The 20,366-nt window shown below is 33.0% G+C and overlaps 2 protein-coding genes and 1 pseudogene across 6 annotated transcripts; 1 reads left to right on the plus strand and 2 right to left on the minus strand.

Annotated features, from left to right (window-relative positions):
- Positions 1-251: 251 nt before the first annotated feature.
- On the plus strand, positions 252-2,574 carry LOC111283168 (cytochrome P450 CYP749A22-like). The gene is made up of 5 exons (XM_022871601.2): positions 252-551; positions 669-913; positions 1,033-1,265; positions 1,404-1,782; positions 1,884-2,574. The coding sequence occupies exons 1-5, from the start codon at positions 275-277 to the stop codon at positions 2,310-2,312; spliced, it is 1,563 nt and encodes a 520-aa protein (XP_022727336.1). The 5' UTR covers positions 252-274; the 3' UTR covers positions 2,313-2,574.
- Positions 2,575-2,957: 383 nt separating this feature from the next.
- Positions 2,958-7,914, minus strand: LOC111283165 (Chaperone DnaJ-domain superfamily protein). Of its 4 annotated transcripts, XR_016342062.1 has the most exons (7): positions 7,776-7,914; positions 5,129-6,642; positions 4,356-4,469; positions 4,096-4,245; positions 3,710-3,867; positions 3,528-3,610; positions 2,958-3,149 (listed from the first exon to the last, which is right to left on the minus strand). XR_016342062.1 is itself a non-coding variant. In XM_022871598.2 (6 exons), exons 2-5 carry the CDS (start codon positions 6,626-6,628, stop codon positions 3,736-3,738), a joined length of 1,896 nt encoding a protein of 631 aa, XP_022727333.1. In that variant the 5' UTR covers positions 6,629-6,642; positions 7,776-7,914; the 3' UTR covers positions 3,307-3,610; positions 3,710-3,735. The 4 variants fall into 4 exon arrangements, 2 of the variants coding, with proteins under 2 accessions (XP_022727333.1, XP_089616662.1); XM_022871598.2 differs by lacking the exon at positions 2,958-3,149 and having other exon boundaries at positions 3,307-3,610; XM_089760536.1 differs by lacking the exon at positions 2,958-3,149 and having other exon boundaries at positions 3,307-3,867.
- Positions 7,915-9,250: 1,336 nt separating this feature from the next.
- LOC111282431 (ACT domain-containing protein ACR4-like) lies at positions 9,251-11,488 on the minus strand (annotated as a pseudogene). Its single transcript, XR_016342453.1, has 7 exons — positions 11,407-11,488; positions 11,271-11,316; positions 11,069-11,183; positions 10,891-10,958; positions 10,210-10,800; positions 9,994-10,098; positions 9,251-9,591 (listed from the first exon to the last, which is right to left on the minus strand). The product of XR_016342453.1 is annotated as an ACT domain-containing protein ACR4-like (transcript).
- Between the last annotated feature and the right edge of the window lie 8,878 nt (positions 11,489-20,366).

The raw sequence follows: 20,366 nt of genomic DNA on the forward strand, positions 1-20,366 counted from the left end.
ATTGTGGCAGTTAGAGAGACAACGCTGCGGCAAGCATGGACAAAAGTTGTAGGTCATTTAATTCTGACATATCTCTATTTGGTTTTGCATCTTTGGCTAAGCTATTATCAATCTTGTCACGGGCGTGAAGTAGACTTGTGATCTCAGATAACGCCAAAAGTGGCGGCCATTATCTGCCCTTTCATCTTCAACAAATAATTCAAAACCTGATATCTCCATAAAACTTGACAGAAGAAAAATCACAATTTCTTGCTAGGATCAGCAGGTGAATTCCATGGTAAACTTATCAGTTCTTCTTGCAGGCTCTCTATGCCTGTGTCTGGTTGTAGCTCTAGTCAAAGTCCTTTATAAATTTTGGTGGACACAACTTCGGATTCAGCATCTAATGAGTTTGCAAGGAATCAAAGGACCCCCTTACAAGTTCATCCAGGGAAACAGCAAGGAGACTATAAAAATGAAACAGGAAGCATTACGCAAGCCCATGGCTGCTTTATCACATGATATATTGCCCAGAGTCCAACCCCAAATTCATTCACGGATCAACTTATATGGTAAGTGTTAAAATTTCATTTTTCCACCATGATTTTCATTTTCTTTTTTTTTTTTTTTTTTACTTCTGACCGTTTTATTAAAATCAATTTATTCTTCTTTTACTTTGGTGGGATTAGGGAAAAATTATCTTAATTGGCTAGGGACTAAAGCTCAACTGGTCATCACAGAACCTGAGCTTATCAAAGAGATGTTGAAAAATAATGAAAGAGATTTTCCAAAAAGGACAAGTAGAGAAAGGAAGAAGAATGAAGACGATTTCGCTCGTAAGATATTCGGAGATGGACTTGTGATATCCGAAGGTCAGAAATGGGCAAGGCAAAGGAAGTTGGCCAATCATGCTTTCCATGGGGACAGCTTAAAAGTAAACTTCTAATCATATTCTATAAAATAAATTATTTTTGTTATAGATGTGTTGATTGAAGCTTCAAATTCTGTCAATTATAGTTACTTATACGGTGGTGTGGATGATGGTTTTGGCAGAGTATGACTCCTGCAATGATCGCGAGTGTTGAGATGATGATGGAAAGGTGGAAACAACATGAAGGCAAAGAAATTGAGGTGTTTGAAGAATTTAGGTTGTTGACTTCAGAAGTGATATCAAGGACAGCTTTTGGTAGCAGTTACTTAGATGGGAAAAAGATTTTTGACATGTTGATGAGGTTGTCTGTCTTGACGAACAGAAACATGTTTAAAGCAAGGTTTCCTGGCATTAGGTAAGCTCTTTAATCTAGATTTACTGAAAAAATTAGAGAGTAACTAGAAGTCATATTCTGCAGCTTTGGCTTAAATGTTGAATTTTTTATTTATTTTTCCTTCATATATATATGGTAGAAATTTGTTTGTTTTTGCAGTAAGTTCTGGAGAACTGCTGATGTAATTGAATCAGACAAACTTGTAAAAGGAATACACAATTCTGTGATGGAGATAGTTAAGAAGAGAGAAGAGAAAGTTGCTAGTGGAGAAGCCAACAGCTTTGGCACTGATTTTCTTGGATTGCTTTTAAATGTTTACCATGATGCAGACCAAAAGAACAGGCTTTCTGTACAAGATTTGGTAGATGAATGCAAGACATTTTACTTCGGTGGACAAGAAACAACTAATTCTATACTTGCATGGACTGTCTTTCTTTTAGCAATCCATCCAGATTGGCAAGAGAAAGCACGGAGAGAGGTGATCGAGGTCTTTGGCAACCAAAATCCACATTCTGAAGGCATTGGCAGACTAAAGATTGTAAGCAAATCTAATCCTTTTGCCTGCACACATTACTGAACATTTAGTAGATTGAATATTAAATTCAGAATAGATTGAATATGTTTATTCCTTTTCCACAGTTGACTATGATCATTAATGAAACTCTAAGATTATATCCTCCATTAAACAACCTGGCAAGAAGAGTTGAACATGAAATTCAATTGGGAAAGCTCATACTGCCAGCTGATTTGCAAGTGATTGTCCCAATTCTGGCACTTCACCATGATCCTCAGTTATGGGGAGATGATGTAAATCTTTTCAAACCTGAGAGATTCGCAGAAGGGATTGCCAATGCCACCAAATATAATGCTGCTGCATTTATGCCCTTTGGGTTTGGACCTCGATCTTGCGTGGGTATGAGCTTTGCAATGACAGAAACAAAGACTGCTCTTTCAATGATTCTACAACGCTACACTATTTCCCTTTCCCCAACCTACTGCCACGCACCATTTACCCTTCTTATGCTTCAGCCACAACATGGAATTCAGTTAATGCTTCATTCTCTATAGAATGAAGCCTAGAATTGTTAATCGAGTAAGGCCTTGTACATCAGTTGCTGCAACCAATAATTTCACTCAATGAAAGTGAAATATGGTTTTTAGTATTTTACAGTGATGTTGATTAATTTGCACTTGTTTCCATCCATTTAGTAGTAAATGATGGTACTGGAACTAAATGTTTTAGCAATTGAGTGTGGAGATCATGCTCTTCCTGTGTACTTTATTATCTTATATTCTGATAGTTTTCTAGATCCTTTTTTCTGTAACAAAATTCACCCAGAGCATTGTTTTTATTCTGATGTCAAGAGAAATTGTAAATAAGCTCAGGCTTCCCATCAAATCTCAAATAAAGAACTAGCCTGGAACTGTTGAAAGAGATTTTACCCTCTTACAGGGCTTACATTGGCATTTTATAGATTGCCAGAAATTCAGAAACAGGCCCCTCTCTATTTTTACCAGGGGAAACGAATCCTCTCTGTTTATCCCTTTTTTTTTTTTTTCCCGAAGCAAAAAAACGATTTTCTTAGATAGGAAAAGTGTCTGATTGGCTGAGTTTAGCATTGATTTCTACAAGTACAGATTTATCATAGGCACCATAAGGCTTGGATTGTCTTGTATGATATACCCTTGACTATTCTACAGGGCAATGGAGGGTTAATAGAATGAATAATCTAATTTTATAAGAATATTGGCTTGAATTTCTTGTTACTTTTACAATACGCTTCATACTTGATAAAAGAAAATTCTGGAATGAAAAAACTAGTAACATTTACACATACATTCAGGTATGGGCAATGAAGGAAGAGTTCTTCATATTCCAAAAGTAGAATAACAGGGAGCATTCACCTTCAACAGTTAAAATACAATTAACCAATCAGAATTTATAATTATATAAGATTCACCAAAATATTACGTAAAATTCATACTTAATAAGTGATGAAACCTTACACAAATTTCTATTATAATTGGACAATTGTAAGAATATAATAAAAAAAATTGTCAGTGAAGTGAAACGCTCATAGAATAATATGGCATTGTCATGGGTAATGTAATGTAAATACAACATTATTTCCAAGTTTTATAGGAAGTACAAACACTTTGATTAAACACAGCAAACAAGTTCACAGCCCTCTTATCTCAAAATCCAATTAATGAGCACATCACAGTTAGGAAACAATTAATCAGCGCGTACTCAATTCTCAAAGATAGGCTGTAGAATATAACCTGATGGTTCAGACCTCTAGCAATGATATCTTTGCAAGTATTTACAACTGCTTTACAATTTTGACCAGTACACCTGAACAGAACTGGCAAAAAAATTTCTAACATATGAATATTAAAAAAATGTGAAACCCTAGTTGCCTATGAAACAAACAAAATTTGCATTGTAGTAAAAATATTTGAACCTTTGTTAAGAATCAGTGACATTAAGTCACAAAAATTTCTCCTTCATGCAAGAAATAAGCTTAAATTTTTCCTCGGCCTCAACCTGCTGGCAAATATCAGTTCTAGATGCTCGGTCAGGATGAAATCCTAGCAAGGCTCGTTTATAAGCTGCATTCACCTGAGATGACCATTAATCTTTATTAGAAACAACTTGAAACTTAGAGATGGGAATAAAATTTACAAGTTATAATCTCCTCGTGGCCCAAGAGCGTAGGAATGCAGAAGTTAATGAAACAATAACGTGATTATTATTTCAACTGCCGAAACAAAATAGGGACAGACCACCCAGTTTGATATATTGGGAACTGAAATAACAAGATATATAAATTAATCCAATTTCCCTCACCTCATTGGACGAGGGACAAATACCACCACCTACAGGGATTCCCAAGCTACGAAGCAATGAGGCCATATCAATGCATGATTTTTCCAATTTAATAAGTTCCTTTCTTACTTCAATTCTTAGTCTTTCTTTCAAGTTCATATTTTCCTCATCCTGAAGTAGAAATCATTTAACAGATTAAGATATAATTAGTCAAACATAAGAATCAAGTACAAGTAACTTGCAAAAGGATAATAAGAAAAAGTACTGATAAATATCTCAACCTTCTTTTGTGTCTCTCTCATTTCCTCAAGACGCTGCTTTTGCCTCCTCTCCATATCTAATAGACGAATGCTTTCAGCCCTTTTTCTTTTCCGCAATCTTTGAGCCTCTTCTGCCTGCAAAAGAAGCAAGTTAAATACATGTTATGCAACAAGTTCAAGCATTTATTACATGTATTGCAACAAAAATTTTAAACAACCAAAAAATTGTATTTCATGTGATATTAAACATTATATTCAATGGAAAAGGTAAAAATTCCAAAACCTATGTTTTAAAACCTAAGTAAATTTTACCTAGAAAAAGATTAAGTCAATTGCAAACTAATTTCCTAATCCAACTTTATTAAGTTTAAACCCTATGCTAATGCCAAAGAGCAAAACATAGGACTGTTAAAAAGGCCATAATTAAAGTTTGTTTAACAAATTATTTGTAGTTGATAAAACAAAACGATAACTAATATGATGTTTACAAAATAAAACTTTTGAGTCAATATTATAGAGGATGACAAACAGACGCTAAAAGAAACTGTCTTGAAGTTAAATGAGTGATGAAGAAGCACTGATTGCAACAGCACACTTTCTGACATCACACCTAAAATATCAGATCACTGTCTAAACTTAGAGCATTCAAACTTGAGGTAGAACGCAGATTACCTCATCTGAGCAACTGCTTAAACAATTAAAATTACTTGTTCCATAAAATCCTAGCAATATACTGAAAACAAAGAGAATAGCCTCCAACCAAAGAAAGAGAACTAATAGTTTAAGTGCCGAACCAGAATTTGTAATTCTCGCTGCCTAGATGCCCATTCCTCTTCTGCAGCTCTCTTGTATTCATCAGTCTCCTTTAGCTTTTCTCGGTCAATAATTATATCATTTTCACCAGAAGCTGCAGCATCAACACCTTGAACATGTAACTTATTCCTTCCATCATATTTTTTACTGTTAGCCACAGAATTAATACTTGATTTCTCTGCTTCAGTATAAGATTGCGTAATTTGAGTTTCATCACACTCAGAACTGTTCTCAGATACTACCTTCTCTCTATCACAATGGTTCTTATTGCTGACTACTGGCATTCCCCCTAATGGAGTCTTAACGGAAGAGGATTGGTCAAAAACAGTTTCAACTTCCACAACAGAAGGGGTCATGCCATCATCAACCTGTTTTTCTTCTGATAATTTAGGCATTGACATCAATGGTTCTTTGGATTGTAGTTTCTCTTTTCCATTTGAACCCTTTTTCCCATGTTGCAAGTCACTTGGATATGGGTCACGATTTGAGGGTGCCTGCGCAAACACTCGATCTCCATCCCCTGAAGGAGGATTCTTCATAAATGTTTCTCTTTCAAATATGACATCAGCCAGAACATGAGAAAACTGTGCTTCAGCAGTTGGCCCATATTTTGACTGTGAAAAGCTTTCATGTTCAACTTTCTTATCAGATTCAACAAAAGGGTTTTCTGTCCCACGATTAAGACAAGTACGACATGAGTAATAAGCACTATTAGTCTCAAAGGCATAAGACCTCTGTTTCTGAATATTTGAACCACTTGAACCAGAGGATGAGGGGGTTTCAGAATGCTTTTGGGTCCTATTTTCTTGTTCAACTCCTGGAGGAGTATCATTACGTGATCCTGAGGCACTAGTCTGATCCTCTAAACCAGATTGACCATTTCTAACACTATATTTCTTTTGTTGGAAAGCTTTCTCCCACTGTTCACGAAGTTTTCCAAAACAACCTTCCATAAGTTCACAATCAGAACAATCACTTTCGGATGAGCTATCCTCAGACTCGGGACTTAAACCAAAACATTTTCTGCAAGGAGTCTTCCCAGTGTAGGTTTTCTTGCACTTTGATAATTTAAAAGCAGATTTCTTTTCCCTGACGAACTGGCACTCATCATCATATAAGCCAGCAGATTTCCGCATAAAGTCAGGGGCAGGACAACTTTTGCTTGAGGAGGCATCACTATCTGAGGGACCACATTCAACACAAATTTCAGGATCATCTATAGTATCAGTTTCATCATCATCAATGCTAATTACACCTGGAGAAGGAAATCGTTTGCCTCCTTTTGATCCACTGGAACCTTGTAAATCTTCCCCTACAGACTCAAAAGCATCAATGATAATAACATTCTCACATCCATCACCATCAACGTCAATGAGAACAACATTCTCAAATTTCCCTTTCATGTTGCATCTTTTCAGCGTTTTCTTCCTGGAACAAGATTTAGGTCGAGAAAACCCTCTCATAACTCCTTTGCCTCTCATTTTACTTTCACTTTCTGCATATACAAATACATAAAACACCCATGATTAGTTAGTAACAATAACATCACAGGGTCAACAGCAAAGACACAAATCTATATCAACCCATAACAATAATCTCACATCAAGATTTCATAAGCACACATCTCCCCTTTTGTTAAGCTTACAAAAAAGAAAACATTAACATATATTTTGGCACTATCACATTCACAATTTTGCTCGACTATTAATGACTTTTTCCAGTTAAGCAACATTAGCTTTAGCATTTTACAATGAGAAAAATGAGCCCACTAACAACCATAATCAAAACATAGCTTTTTTATTCCAATGTATAAAGGATTTAGGTCATGTTTAGTGCATAAGATGATAGATAGGATAGGATGATTATCCTATATTATGTTTGATTTGTATCTAAAGAAAGGGATAAGATTACAAGGAGGATTAATCATCCTCTTAGTATAGGATGATTCAGTCCCCCCAAAGTGGAGAGGATTATTTTTAATCTATTAGATTGAACTTATATGTCCTATTGTATCCTTAAAAATTACATCAATAATTTAAATTGTATAAACTTTGAGGAAGGATAATTTTGACTAATAAATAAATTATCTTATCATAATCCTTGCACACATCAACCACAAGATAAGATGACATTATTTAATACAATCATATTCCTAATATCATCTTATCCTATCCTATCATAATCTTGTATACCAAACACATCCTTAAACCCTTGTCCCTGGTACAACCCACAACACTGTTGGCCGCAACATTCAAGCGCATAATGTAATACATTCAGTGATCGTGAAGTTAATTAATTGTTAAAAGAAGTTTTAAAAATGAAGCTTGATGAAAAGATTAAACATCGAAATTCTGACAAACATAGCTAATGACAAAAAGATTAAACTAATGTAAAATATATATATATATATATATATTAACGCAGTCAAATAACCTAACAAACTTAGGTTCAGTAAATTCGTCCACAAAGAGCACAAAATTAGCAAATATAAACCCTAATTCCAGTCAGCCATCGCAAACGGAGAAACAAAACCGAAGAGAAAGCACAAAAGATAACCAGGAAACGACTACCGTATATAATTCAATTTTGACAGTAAGAAACTACTAATATGCAACGAAACGAGCTTACCTTAATCAAAGTTACGAGGAAGGAAACGGAAAGAAAGAGGAAGGATTCAAAGGGAATAGACGAGGGATTTATCGCAGGAGATGAAAAGGCGAGAGCATTGGCACGCTTGGGAGGTTAGGGTTTTTGAAAAATTTTGGATAAAAGAAAAAGGAGTTTAAGGAAATAAAATAATAAAACTTATAAGTCTTGTTTGATACGGACGGCGTGACGGTTTTCGTTACTGTGACTTACGGAGCGTGACAGACGAAAGGAGATAGCTAGCAACAATGAGCTGATGATTGGATGGGCAATTGGTGTAAATTGTGGTATGTCAAAGGGGCAAATTTGGAAGTACAAAAAATGGTTTACAAAATTTTCCTTTTATATTTTTTTCGTGATTGGGGTTTGACGCGTGTGGCCGGGATTTTCTAGGAGGCTAACGTCAGCGGTGACATGGAATTCCATGGTGCCTGTTTTGCCCTTTCTTTTTCTGCCTAATTTCCAACTTCAACCCAAAATACGTATTTAGCTTTAATGTTTCCTCAATTTCATTCTTTCATTTTTTTATGTTTCACAATTATTGTTAAAAATATTTAATTCTAATTTTGCATTCATCATTAGCTTGTATACTTTTTTTCATTAAAAGACATAAACATCACCTTACAAAAAAATTAAAAGTTTTAAACCAAAATTCAATTTTTTAAAAATTTCATATAAATCAAATATAAATATTCGTTTACGTTTAATATTAATATCCAAATCGAAAGCTTTAAAATAAATATTATTCGTTTAAATATTCAATTTCATTAAAATATTTTTTATTGAAAATATTTAGCAAAATATAAAATAAATAAAAATTTAATTTAAAATTCAAGTTTATTCTTAATTAATAATAAATAAAAATTATTTTTTAAAGTCCAAAACCTTTTTGCATAAAATTTTATATATTTTACATATCTAAATGGATAATGAATTCATATACGAATTTAGATATCCATTATTATTTATTAAAATTTAAATAAATTTGAATATTAGATAAGCAAAAGATATTATTTTAATCAACTCTAAATCCGTTGTGAATAATAAATCTCTTATGTAAATTCATTAATTATCCATTTTTAATTATCCATAATAACGAATATCTGTTTATTTACTATCTATTATAATCCCTGCAGCAAAGAAAAAATATGTCAAAGCTATGAACATGGGTCCAAAATTATGGTCAAAACGTAACCCCAAGAAATATGTCAATATGGCTAAACCAAATGAAGAGACTATTCAATATAAAAGAGACTAGTATGGCATACAAAAGTCAGAATCCATTGTTTCATTTTCTGCTTTTGTGGATCCAACTAGATTGGATACACGATTTCTATGTATGACTTTCCTTTACCAGAACTGACAAATGATTCTTAGACTGAACAAGATCTATAGCAGGAACTAAGCTAAATCAAAATGGGTTTTGATTTAAATGTGAAGGGAGCTAAATAAATTCTTTAAGAATAAGACCCAACCAAGCTGAAGTTGACAAAAGATCATGATTTGAAGAGACCACCAAAAAGGAACCTGGCTGGAGATTCCTGAGAAATTGATTTGAGTCTTCAGGGCTGCCTTTAACTTTTAGTATAATATGCCCAATTTCATTCTTGACAGAATCTATGATCTTAGCATCAACAGGATACCCTGATGCATCACCAACATAGAATGTGTTAACTGCTTTGCCTGCTTTTGTTGTGACCGATGCTTGGGTGATAGTGAGGCAATTCTGCAGGAAGATACGAGTAACATCAGATAGCAATCCAAATCTGTCTTCTGTGCAAAGCTCTAGCTTCAAACCCTGGAAGAGACAAGTCAATTAGCAATATTAATGAATGGAGTCCCTAAAAGCAGGCAATAGAACAGCAAAAGAAAAAGAATTTTTCTGACAGAAGCAAGGCACATCATCTATTAGAGACACAACTAGATATGAGATACCATAATTTGACAAAAGAGTCAGCAATGCAGCAGCTAGAGATCTTTGACTAGAAGGTCTGCAACAATGTTTTGATTATGACAACTTATAATTAGATCATAGTGTTTATGAATTTATGTTTATCATACACTTTGTGCTAATATCATCACCAATCTATTTAAGTAGCATAAGATAATTTTAACTGGAAAGAGGGATCAGTAACTGCAAACAAATTCCAGACAATCAAGAACGTACTCCCAAATTCTGATATATATTACAGAAACTCACCTCAGATACCCTTCTCTCAATTGCTGCTTGAAGACACCGAGTCACTCTTTGTCTCTCTGCATCTGATTTCACAGGGGATCCATCTATATGCCGAATGTAGTATTCCTGCAATTACAAACACAAGATGTAATAAGCAAAGTAATTAAAACAAACAGAACCAATTTTCAATACAAACTCAGGAGAAGCAGTTAGCAAAGGAAGATGAAATGGCATTACCCGATAAGAATTTGGCCCCTCAGTATCAATATTTGCATGAAACACTACATAGTCCATATCTGTCAAGGTGCAAACCGTATCGAAGACAAGTTTTGGTCTAAATTTACACCTAACGGTAACCACTGAATAGTCCTTCGCATACCAATTAACAACATCCTCATTCGGCCTTTGCCTGTCATCCAAGACATCATCACCCGTTCGTTCATAATCCCTATCAGCAAACATCATCTGGTGAAGCCTTCTCTAAGTATGAGTGACTGAATGACAGACTACAGTTTTGGCTAAACTGGATTTGTCACTTCCCCTTAGGACACTGCAAAGAAGTATCTTTATCCTGGATAGCCTTTCTGGGTCAGTAATTGCAGTTCCTGTTTCCACATCAGTCACTTGCATCACAGCTGCAGCAAGGGCGTTATGTGTTCACACTTCTGCATTCACTACATTGCATTTAAAATCGCTAAGGACGGCAGTCACTTCAGATAGCAATCCTGGCTGGTCACTTCCTCTTAACTCAATTGTAGAGTGGTCCATTGATTGCTTCACCCCAACGGATCTCATTGAAGATGTGAAGAAAGATTCTGCCTCTAGAGACTGAAGACAAAAATAAATAGTCAGGCATGAAAAAAAAAGCAAGAAAATTAGGCAGAAAAAAGGAAACCAATTATGATTTTTACTGCTTACCTTTGTAATATAATCTAGAATCCCTTCATCTATGATTTTGTTTCCATCTTGATCAGTAATATTAAAAATTGGTTGTAAAAGAAAACATATTTTAGAATCAATTGCTACTTGGTAAACAACTTAATTTAAAAAAAAAAAAAAAGTATTTAAAAATAAACAGGAGATGAACATATCTCACCGTTCATGAACCAAATGGCATCAGAAGATATGTAGGCTTTAGTAACGTTAAGGTTAAGATCAGTAAGGATTTGTACAACTTCAAGAAGAATTCCATGTTTGTTTAAACCGTCAACCTGCATTACAAATGGAATAAAAACCAAAACGTACCATAAAAAGGAGAGATGGTCAAAAAAAAAAAGAAAAAACCCAAAAGGTCATACCTGTATCACAGTTGCATTCTCGTAGGCTTCATTATCAATCACAACTCTGACAAAAAAGGTAAGTAAATAATTATTACTTCAGATTTCCAATAACTCTAACGAAAGTACAAAAAAAAAAAGATGATTTTTTGCTTACTTGGTTGGATTCGATTTTCTTGTTCGCTCATATTCATAATCCATGTCATGTGAAAAGCTCATGTTCATCTCTAACGGGAGAAGAAAACAGGATCAGCCAATAATAGAATCTAAAGATAGTACTTCAAAACAAGATCGTCCAATCAGAAACCAAAAGAAAAACCCTATGTGGGTATTTTTGAGAAATTTGTGATCTGGGATAAACTAAAAGCTCCTCTCTTTCTTTGATTCACTCTTAAAAAAAAAGTTTGTTCTTTTTTTTTTCTTTTCAATAGTATGATGAAAGAAAAACAAACTATGTAAGCATAAAATATCTAAGAATTTGAAATATATTATTAGTATTACATTGAATTCTATGTCACGACCATTTAAAATTATTTGAGCATAAAATTCGTTGAATGGAGTTGAATTTCAGTATACCAATTTATCTGAAATTGAATTTATATACTTCTAAGAAATGAAACTCAATATAAAGAACTTCAATTGATGAGTTTAAAGTTTTGAAATCATGCGAAAGTCTCTAATTTTTTTACTTATTTATCTGAATAAAGAACATGAAGTTATGAAGACTAAAATTAAATTCGAACCATTTATCTACCATAGCTTTGTCTTACTCAAAACTCTTTTTCTCTCTTCATTCTTAAAAAATAGGACAATTTGAACGTTCTTACTAGCAGGACTCATGGGAGCAACAAAGGGTGATTTGTGCTTATTTTAAAGGCGCCAATTTGAACCAGATGGTTACATAGGGCATTGAAGTCTGTGAGCCATAGGCTTATTTCTCCAGGGCTTTCTTTCCACTAGCCCAAAGGCCAGAACGTGGTCACTTTATCTGGTAGAAAATACTATTTGGTTAGTATGTTAAAAACCTTTCAAGTGAGTTGGTAGTGGTGACCTGCCACATCTTTGGCTCTCAGCTTGTCCCTGGAGTGCGAAAGTGAAGCGAAACTTTCCTTTGGATTCCAAGACAAATAAACAACTTTCAAGCTGAGTTCTTCACAGGTCTGGCAATGATACAAGGCCCGAAAAAATGCCAGCTGCTACTGACAAACTGCTTAAAGTTAACGAGTACTTCCAATCCCAATATTTTAATTATTAGAAATTAATCTATTATCAGGAATATCAATAACTTCAATAAAAACAGACAATTTAATTCGTACATCACTAACAATGGCATATAAGATTCCATCAGTTGTAAGAGCAACATTGTCAAGCTTCCTCAAGTTTTTTGTATGCTGGTTAGGTAGCTCGTAACAGACTACAATACCTTTGTATTTCGAATGCTAACAATCCATTGAAACTCATCTTGTCAGTCCTCGAGCTCCTAAAGATAAAAAGCTTTTCCATTATCATTCTTCAAATATGCTTGGTAGATTTATAAGAATGAAAGAGATGATTACGTAATTCCTCATCATCATCACAGAAAAGACAGGTGGTCTTATTCAAACTGATGCTAAGTCGAGATAAAGTGCTCTATCCGTCAAATATTATATGTGGCTAAGAAACCAGACTTGGATGCTCGCCAAAGCAACTTATCCTCAGCAATGGTATCACATAACATTCTGATTTAATGCAACTCCAGGGAATCTTGAGGAGGCCAGTGCCACTCACTTCTTTGTCATTGGAATAAGATTGTATATATCTGGCCACTAAACCACTCGTAATTGGTGTTGTAACGATTTTGAAACCAGACGTAAGATGTTTTAAAATTAAAAAAAAAAAAAAAATTATTATCAATTTTTTTTAAGATGTGATTGGTCATTCAAAATTTTATTTTTTTAATAAAATTATAAAAATGAATTTAAAGTTTATCAAAAAGATAAATTTTGATCTATAAAAAATCAGGTTGGATCCGAGAATCAATTACGCGTGAAGAAGGATTAGTACCCTCACAACGCCCATAAATTGATAGCATTTAATTACGCGCTATTTTTTGTGTTGGATAAAAGTTTTTAATTTAAAATTTAACACTAATTCCCTTCATTTGAAAAAATAAAATTTTTGCTAAAATTTTTATTTAGAAATATTGAGAAAATCTTTAAGTTAAAAAATTATCTTAAAATTCTTCAACATCTAGGCAGAATTTAAAATAACTCTTTTCGCTTAAGATTTAACACAATAATCCTTAAAATGAAATAACAATCTTTATAGAAAATAATTATTAGTGACTCTCCAATATCTAGGCAGAATACCAAGAATTATTTCTTTCGGAATGTTATTTTTATTTTTTTTTATAATATCACAAAAAAAATTTTCAAAATGTATTATTCTTTTTTATTATAAAATATTTTATCATCAAATAGTAAAAAAAAATTAAAGAGAAAATATTGTAGACAATTATCAATGATAATACGTTAACGTATGTATGCTAATGAATGTTATGTAAAATGAAATGCAATTTAAAAGTTGAATTCTTAAATATAATGAGACATCCCCGACTCTCCAACATTTAGGTAGAGCTTAGGTGCGACTGTTTATATTTAAAATTCTTATTTACTATTATATTTTTTATTTATTAATCTTATTATTAATGCAAATTAAGAAATCATGTGAAAAGACTTAACGAAGTAAAATTTCTTAAATACTCCATCATTTAGGCGACATTCAGTAACAAATAGCTTCAAATAAAATTTTCACACGTATCCTTAGGATTTTTAGGATGTTTTAAGTAAGGGTTTAGGTAGCGATTTTCAAGGTTAGGGTTTTAAGATTTTGAAAATTCAGATTTTGAAGGTTTGGATTTAAGTTTTGAGGGTTTTAGGGTTTTGTTTTAAGGTATGAAAAGTTTAGAGTTTTGATTTTAGAGTTTGAAGATTTTAGGGTTTCGATTTTAAAATTTGAGGTTTGGAGTTTTGATTTAAGGGTTTGGATTTTAAGGGTTTGGATTTTAGAGGGTTTGGATTTAAGGAATTTTAGATTTTAGGGATTTTGGACTTTAGGATTTTGAAAATTAAGAATTAGTGTTTAAAGTTTCATTTTTAAGAAAATATGAACATCTCTAAAAATCTCCAATATCTAGGTGGATTTTCGAAGTAAGTTCGGCTTTAATGATTTTTAAAAATTAATTAAAATTTTCTTATATTTTTTTTTACGAAAATTTATTAATAATAATTTTTCAACATCTAGGCGAAATTATTTTATTTAGAAATATATTTTTTATTTCTTCCAACATCTAGGCAAAGAAAATAATAATAATAATAATAATAATTATTATTATTATTATTATCTTAAGCATTTTTAATATATATTTTTAATTATTATCTTACTTACTTTCATTTTTATTATTACTAAAATAATTAAAAAAATTTATCCTAACAAATTTAAAACTTATCATGCATACATATATAAAAAAAATACTTAAAATAACAAAAAATAATAATGTAAAAAAAATTAAAAAAAAATAAATTTTTACCTGAACCGGATCGGTCAACGGTCTAATCAACGGTCGTTTGGTTGGACCGAAAAAGGTTCAGTTCGAGACACGATTCGATTGAGCCAGTTGAAGAACGGTTCGGACCGATTCAGACTGGTTCAATCGGTTCATTGGTGGTTCGTTCGAATCGGCTGGAGGGTGGCTGAGGCTGGTTGGCAGGTCGATTTGCGAGGATGTCGGGTCGGGTTCGATCCACGCACGGATCCTCTTACGCTTGAAACGGCGTCGTTTTGGCCCGCTCAAAACAACATCGTTTTGCTTTTAATGTTTTCTATAAAAGTCAATTTTTTTTTCAACTCATTTCACCATTTTCTTAAAAAAAAAAATTTTCAGAGCTTTTGGGTTCTCTCTGGCCCCACCGAAATCCGATCGTCGAACTGCTGACCCTGCTGTCACTTGGGCCACTGCCGGTGGTGGTCGCTGGTGATCGAAAATTTTGAAATCCTTCTGGAAGCTCCTTTCAATGCGATCTTTCTAGATCCGATTTCTTTTTCTCCGAAAACGACCCCAATCGATGTAGATCAAGGTTCAAAGTTTTTTGTTCTTCTTTTTAAAAAAAAAGCTCAAACTAATAACCTTTTTTTTGTTGTAGGGATCTCTTTGGGGTTGGGTTTCTCGTCGATTCGACGAGGACTGTGGTTTCTGTTTTATAGTTTTTTTGTGTTGATTTTCGTAGATCTATTTGTTTTTCTATTTGGGTATTTTAGGGGTTGTTTGGGTTTGTGGATTCTGGTAGTGACCAAATGGGTGCTCAGTCCGAGAGCTTCCAGCCAGATTGAAAGAGGTTGTGATCTAATCTTTTATAGGACTAGGATAGTGGTAGTAGGTTGAACGTGCACCTGGTAAGGTATGGGTGGTGGTTCTAGGCAATCAGAGTATGGTAGGGATAAGGGTATGGTGCTGGCAATGGGGTGGGTGGCCAGTGGTGCCGTACAAGGCACCACTGCCAATCCATACCCTCTTTTTTTTGTTTTTTCTATATTTTATATTTTATATTATTATTATTAATAAACAATAACTGAAAATAGTAGACCCGAACAAAATCGGTACCTACAGCTGCCCCTCTTTGTACATATTGAGAATAAAAAATAGGATAAAAATAAAGACAACGATTTTGTCCGGAAGCAAATCATGAATTTTTCAAAAGTTTTTCTTTTTTTATTTTTTTTATTATTATTTTTTAAACCACAAGTCAAATGATAAAGAAAATGATCAGGACAACACCGTAAGTCGAGACGTAAACAAAAACGACCTGGACAACACCCCGAGTCGAGAAGTAAAGAATCAATCAAGATAATACTGCGAATCAAAAAATAAAGAATCAATTGGGACAACACCACGAATCAAAATCATACCCGAAGGTCTTACAAAAATCATGTCCGGAGGTCTTACAGAAATCATGCCCAAAGGTTTTATAAAATTGACTGAAACAACACCGTAAGTCGAGAATAATGAATCAATCGGGATAACACCGCGAATCAAAATTATGCCCAGAGGTTTTACAGAATCGACTGGGACAACATCGCAAGTCAAAATTAAAGAATTGATTGGGATAACAATCCGAATCGAAATCATGTCGGGAGGTCTTACAGAATCAACTGAGACAACACCACAAGTTGAGAATAATGAATCGATCGATATAACATCGCGAATTGAAATTATGCCCGGAAGTCTTAGAAATCATGCCTAAAAGTCTTACAGAATCGACTGGGATAACACCGCAAGTCAAAATTAAAGAATCGATCCGGATAATACCGCGAATCAAAATCATGCCCAAAGGTCTTACAGAATCGACTGGGATAACACCGTAAGTCGAGAATAATGAATCGATTGGGATAACACCGTAAATTAAAATTATACTCGAAGGTCTTAGAAATCAAGATCTTTAAATGCTTCTCTCAATCAGAGGCAATAGAACTTTGAAAATTTTAAAAAAAAAATTTGAAAATGGCTTTTCCCCAATCAGAGTTAATGAATGCAATCAATGATATAAATATCTATCTTGATCAAATGATGCTAATGCAAATGTTGATAAAAATACAAATCTCAATGCAAATACAAAAATGCGAATGCTTGATGCAACTATATTTGACAATGGCAATGTTCTTTTCATGTATATGCTCCTACAAATACCTTTTCTTAGGATACGGATGCCATGGTAGTGCAAATGCGAATTTTCTTATGGTGCGAATACAAATATCTTGTGCAAGTACAAATGCAAGTGATGCAAATACAAATGTCTCTCTTGTGGTACAAATGTAAGTGATGTAAATGCAAATATCCCTTTTATGATGCACAAATGAGCGATACAAATTTGAATATCTTTTTTTTTTTAGGTCAAATGTCTTTCTCATGATACAAGTAATGCAAATGTAAGATCTTTCAAAAGGTTATACATCGAAAATTTTTTTATTCTGGATAGAACTTTAAAACTCTAAAACTTTTTTTGGGGTAAAATAAACTAGCTTAAATTTTATAAAAGGCCAGCTAAACTGGGCTTAAATGTCATTGATGGCCAGATAAATTTGGCTTAAAGTTTCATTGATGGCCAGATAAACTGAGCTTAAAACTTCATTGATAGTCAGATAAACTGGACTTAAATGTCATTTGAGGCCAGATAAACTGGACTTAAAGCTTCATGGATGGCCAGATAAACTGAGCTTTAAATTTCATTGATGGCCAGATAAATTGGGCTTAAATTTCATTGATGGTCAGATAAACTGAGCTTAAATTTTTATTTTTTTTTAGAATTCAGCGATCCTTATCAAAAATAAAAAAGGTGAGGATTTTCTTTCCAAATGGATGTAAAAGTTCTGTACATAGTGATGTTTATTCAAAAGGTTCCAACCTTTGAAGGGAGTGAAAAAGGCATGCAAGCTTACAAATGAAACATAAGCTTTTCTAAAAGCATGAATTCCTTGAAAATCAAACATATTCAACATTTTTCTTAGTCTCCAAATGCAACATTTTGATATATGTCAAGATCAGCTGTAAAGGCTTGAGATTTTAAAGGATTATTTAGGAATAATCAACCTATCTAGACTTTTATGGCTTTGATATTTCAGATCTTTCAAAAAGGTTTGGCTTTACTTTTGTTTAGCATCCACCATACTTAGCATCAGGAGTGACCTTTCAGGGTTGGCTCTAGACTGCCCTTTTGAGGGTTTTCACCCTAGAGCCACTTTTATTTCTTTTTTTTTTTTTTACACACCATGCACTTAAGAATTCAAATCTAATCCAAAAGAGGAAAAGAATTTTTTTTTTAAAAGGTTTAATGGTTCAAACAGAAGATTAGGTAATAAAAGAGAAACTTAAAAAATTCATGTTCATTTTTTCAAGAGAAACTCTTCAAGTTTAAGCTTTCATACCTGATCTAATATGGACTTTTCAAAGGTTGTAATGTAGGTTAGGGTTTATAGTTGCCAAAGAAATTGATAGAAAGGCCCAAAACAAGTATTTAAGGGTATTTGAAACTAAGGATCATTTTTCATTGGAAGGATACACTCTAAGGTATATTTTATTTTATGCTTTCTACCCATTCATTTCTTTCTTTCTTTATTCTTTTACTCTTCATTTCTTTTCATTTTTTTTCTTTCATTGAGTGGATTCAAAACTTTTATGAACTTTTATATCGAGTTTTTGCCTCTATCACATGAGATTCTATTAGACATTCTCATTCTTAACCTTTAAACGCATTTTTTTACCCCCAATGTGGAAGGTGATTTTAGTCAGGGTTTATTTTGAAAGAATTCAATCAAGCTAAAAGGAATAACAAGAGATAAATTTTTATTTTTGTGAAAGGATAATGAAAGATGGTCATTTGTCATTTCAAGCGTAAACACTTAAATTAAAGACTACTCTTTAGGAAAATGAACTTGAAAAAGATTTTTTTATCTCAAAAATTTTTTTTGGTTTTTTTTTGTCTTTTTTTTTTCAAAACTTTGATTTTGTCAAGACCTTTTTTGTATTTGCTCAAAAAAAAATTTTAAGTGCATGATGTCATAACCAATTTTTTTTATCTTTTTTTTGTTATTTTTTTTTTATTATGCTCCCGTAGCTCACACCTAGATTCATTTTGCCAGAAATACATTTCATGAAAGATGCCTCATTTTAGCAAAACACACATAATGAAAGTAATTACAAGAGAAGGGTCATATGAAATGGATAAAAAAAGGATTATGTGGGGTAAACATGTTTAAGGTATCGAATGATCTAAGTTACTCCACAAAAAGAAAACAAAATGGTTAATCATAGCTCAAGTTACCTTAGAAGTAATGAGGTATTTCTTTTCTGACAAATTTACCTCAAGACAAAGGATCGGGTCAATTTTGGGATAAAAAGCTAAAAGAGTAGTATGCTTGAGTGCATTTTACAAAACTTGGATTTGAAAATTTTGAAACTACAGCATAATCTTATTATATCAAATTATCGTATTCAAATTCTAAAAAAAAAAAAAGTCATATAGACTTGATTTTCTAGGAACCACACATTTTTTAATGGTTGTTTCATTTGTTCATTGCCTTAGAAAAGAATATTGCCAACAATATCAGGTGAAAATAAGGTTCACAAATTTGAATTCAAGGCTATCAAGGGGTCATGACTGATGAAATGGGATCAACTGAATGAGCAAATTGGCATTTAGGTATTTGAAAAATTCCTAATAGTGATTGCCAATTCATCTTAGACTTAAAACTTTTTTTTTCTTTTTTTTTTGTTACTTTTTTTTAGACATTTCTCTAGCCTCGGTACTTAATCACATGAGGCTTTATTCATATCTAACATCTTTCTTCTTTTTTAAAAAAAAAAAAAACCTACTATATATCAAAACTTACACGAAATAAAACACTATCATGCACAATGTTTACTCATGCAATGCAAACTTTACAACTTGACCAAAAAGAATTTATCATTTTAATCATACTCTTGAGATGATATTCAAAGTTACATAAGCAAAAGTTTCCTCATTTGATGTTTCAACTTTAGCCTCTCTAACTTGTAACTTTATTACTATCAATCATCAAGACCATCAACTAACTCTTTAAACTTTACAACATTTGCGTCGATCAAAGCTTGAACTTTATCCTTGAAGGTAGTACAATCTGCTATGGAATACCCCTTAACTCTATCATGAAATTCACATTTAGCATTAGCATCATATCACTTTGGGTACGAAGGCTTTCTAGGTCTTACAAGAACAACAGAGATCATATGATTCTCTATCAGTAAAGTAAAGAGCTCAGCGTAAGGTATTGAAAGTGAATGATACACTTTAGCTCTCTTTCTCTTATGACTCTGTGAATGGCTTAAGTTGATTCTTGATTCTGTTTGTGGTGAAAGAATTGGAGCACATAGATGAAGTGGTCGAAAAAAATCATCGATCAAAAATATTGGTTGGGGACACAATATGGTAGCCATTGTGAATAATCATTCGTTAGATTTTCTTGCATCATGGTGAGATATCTTTTATTTTACCTTCTAACAATTGTTTCTTGAGCTTGTTTTGTAAAAATATCTCTTCTTTTTTCATC

The sequence above is a fragment of the Durio zibethinus genome, chromosome 5 (assembly GCF_047325235.1).
Source record: "Durio zibethinus cultivar Kanyao isolate XHJ-2024 chromosome 5, ASM4732523v1, whole genome shotgun sequence".
Classification (NCBI taxonomy): domain Eukaryota; kingdom Viridiplantae; phylum Streptophyta; class Magnoliopsida; order Malvales; family Malvaceae; genus Durio; species Durio zibethinus.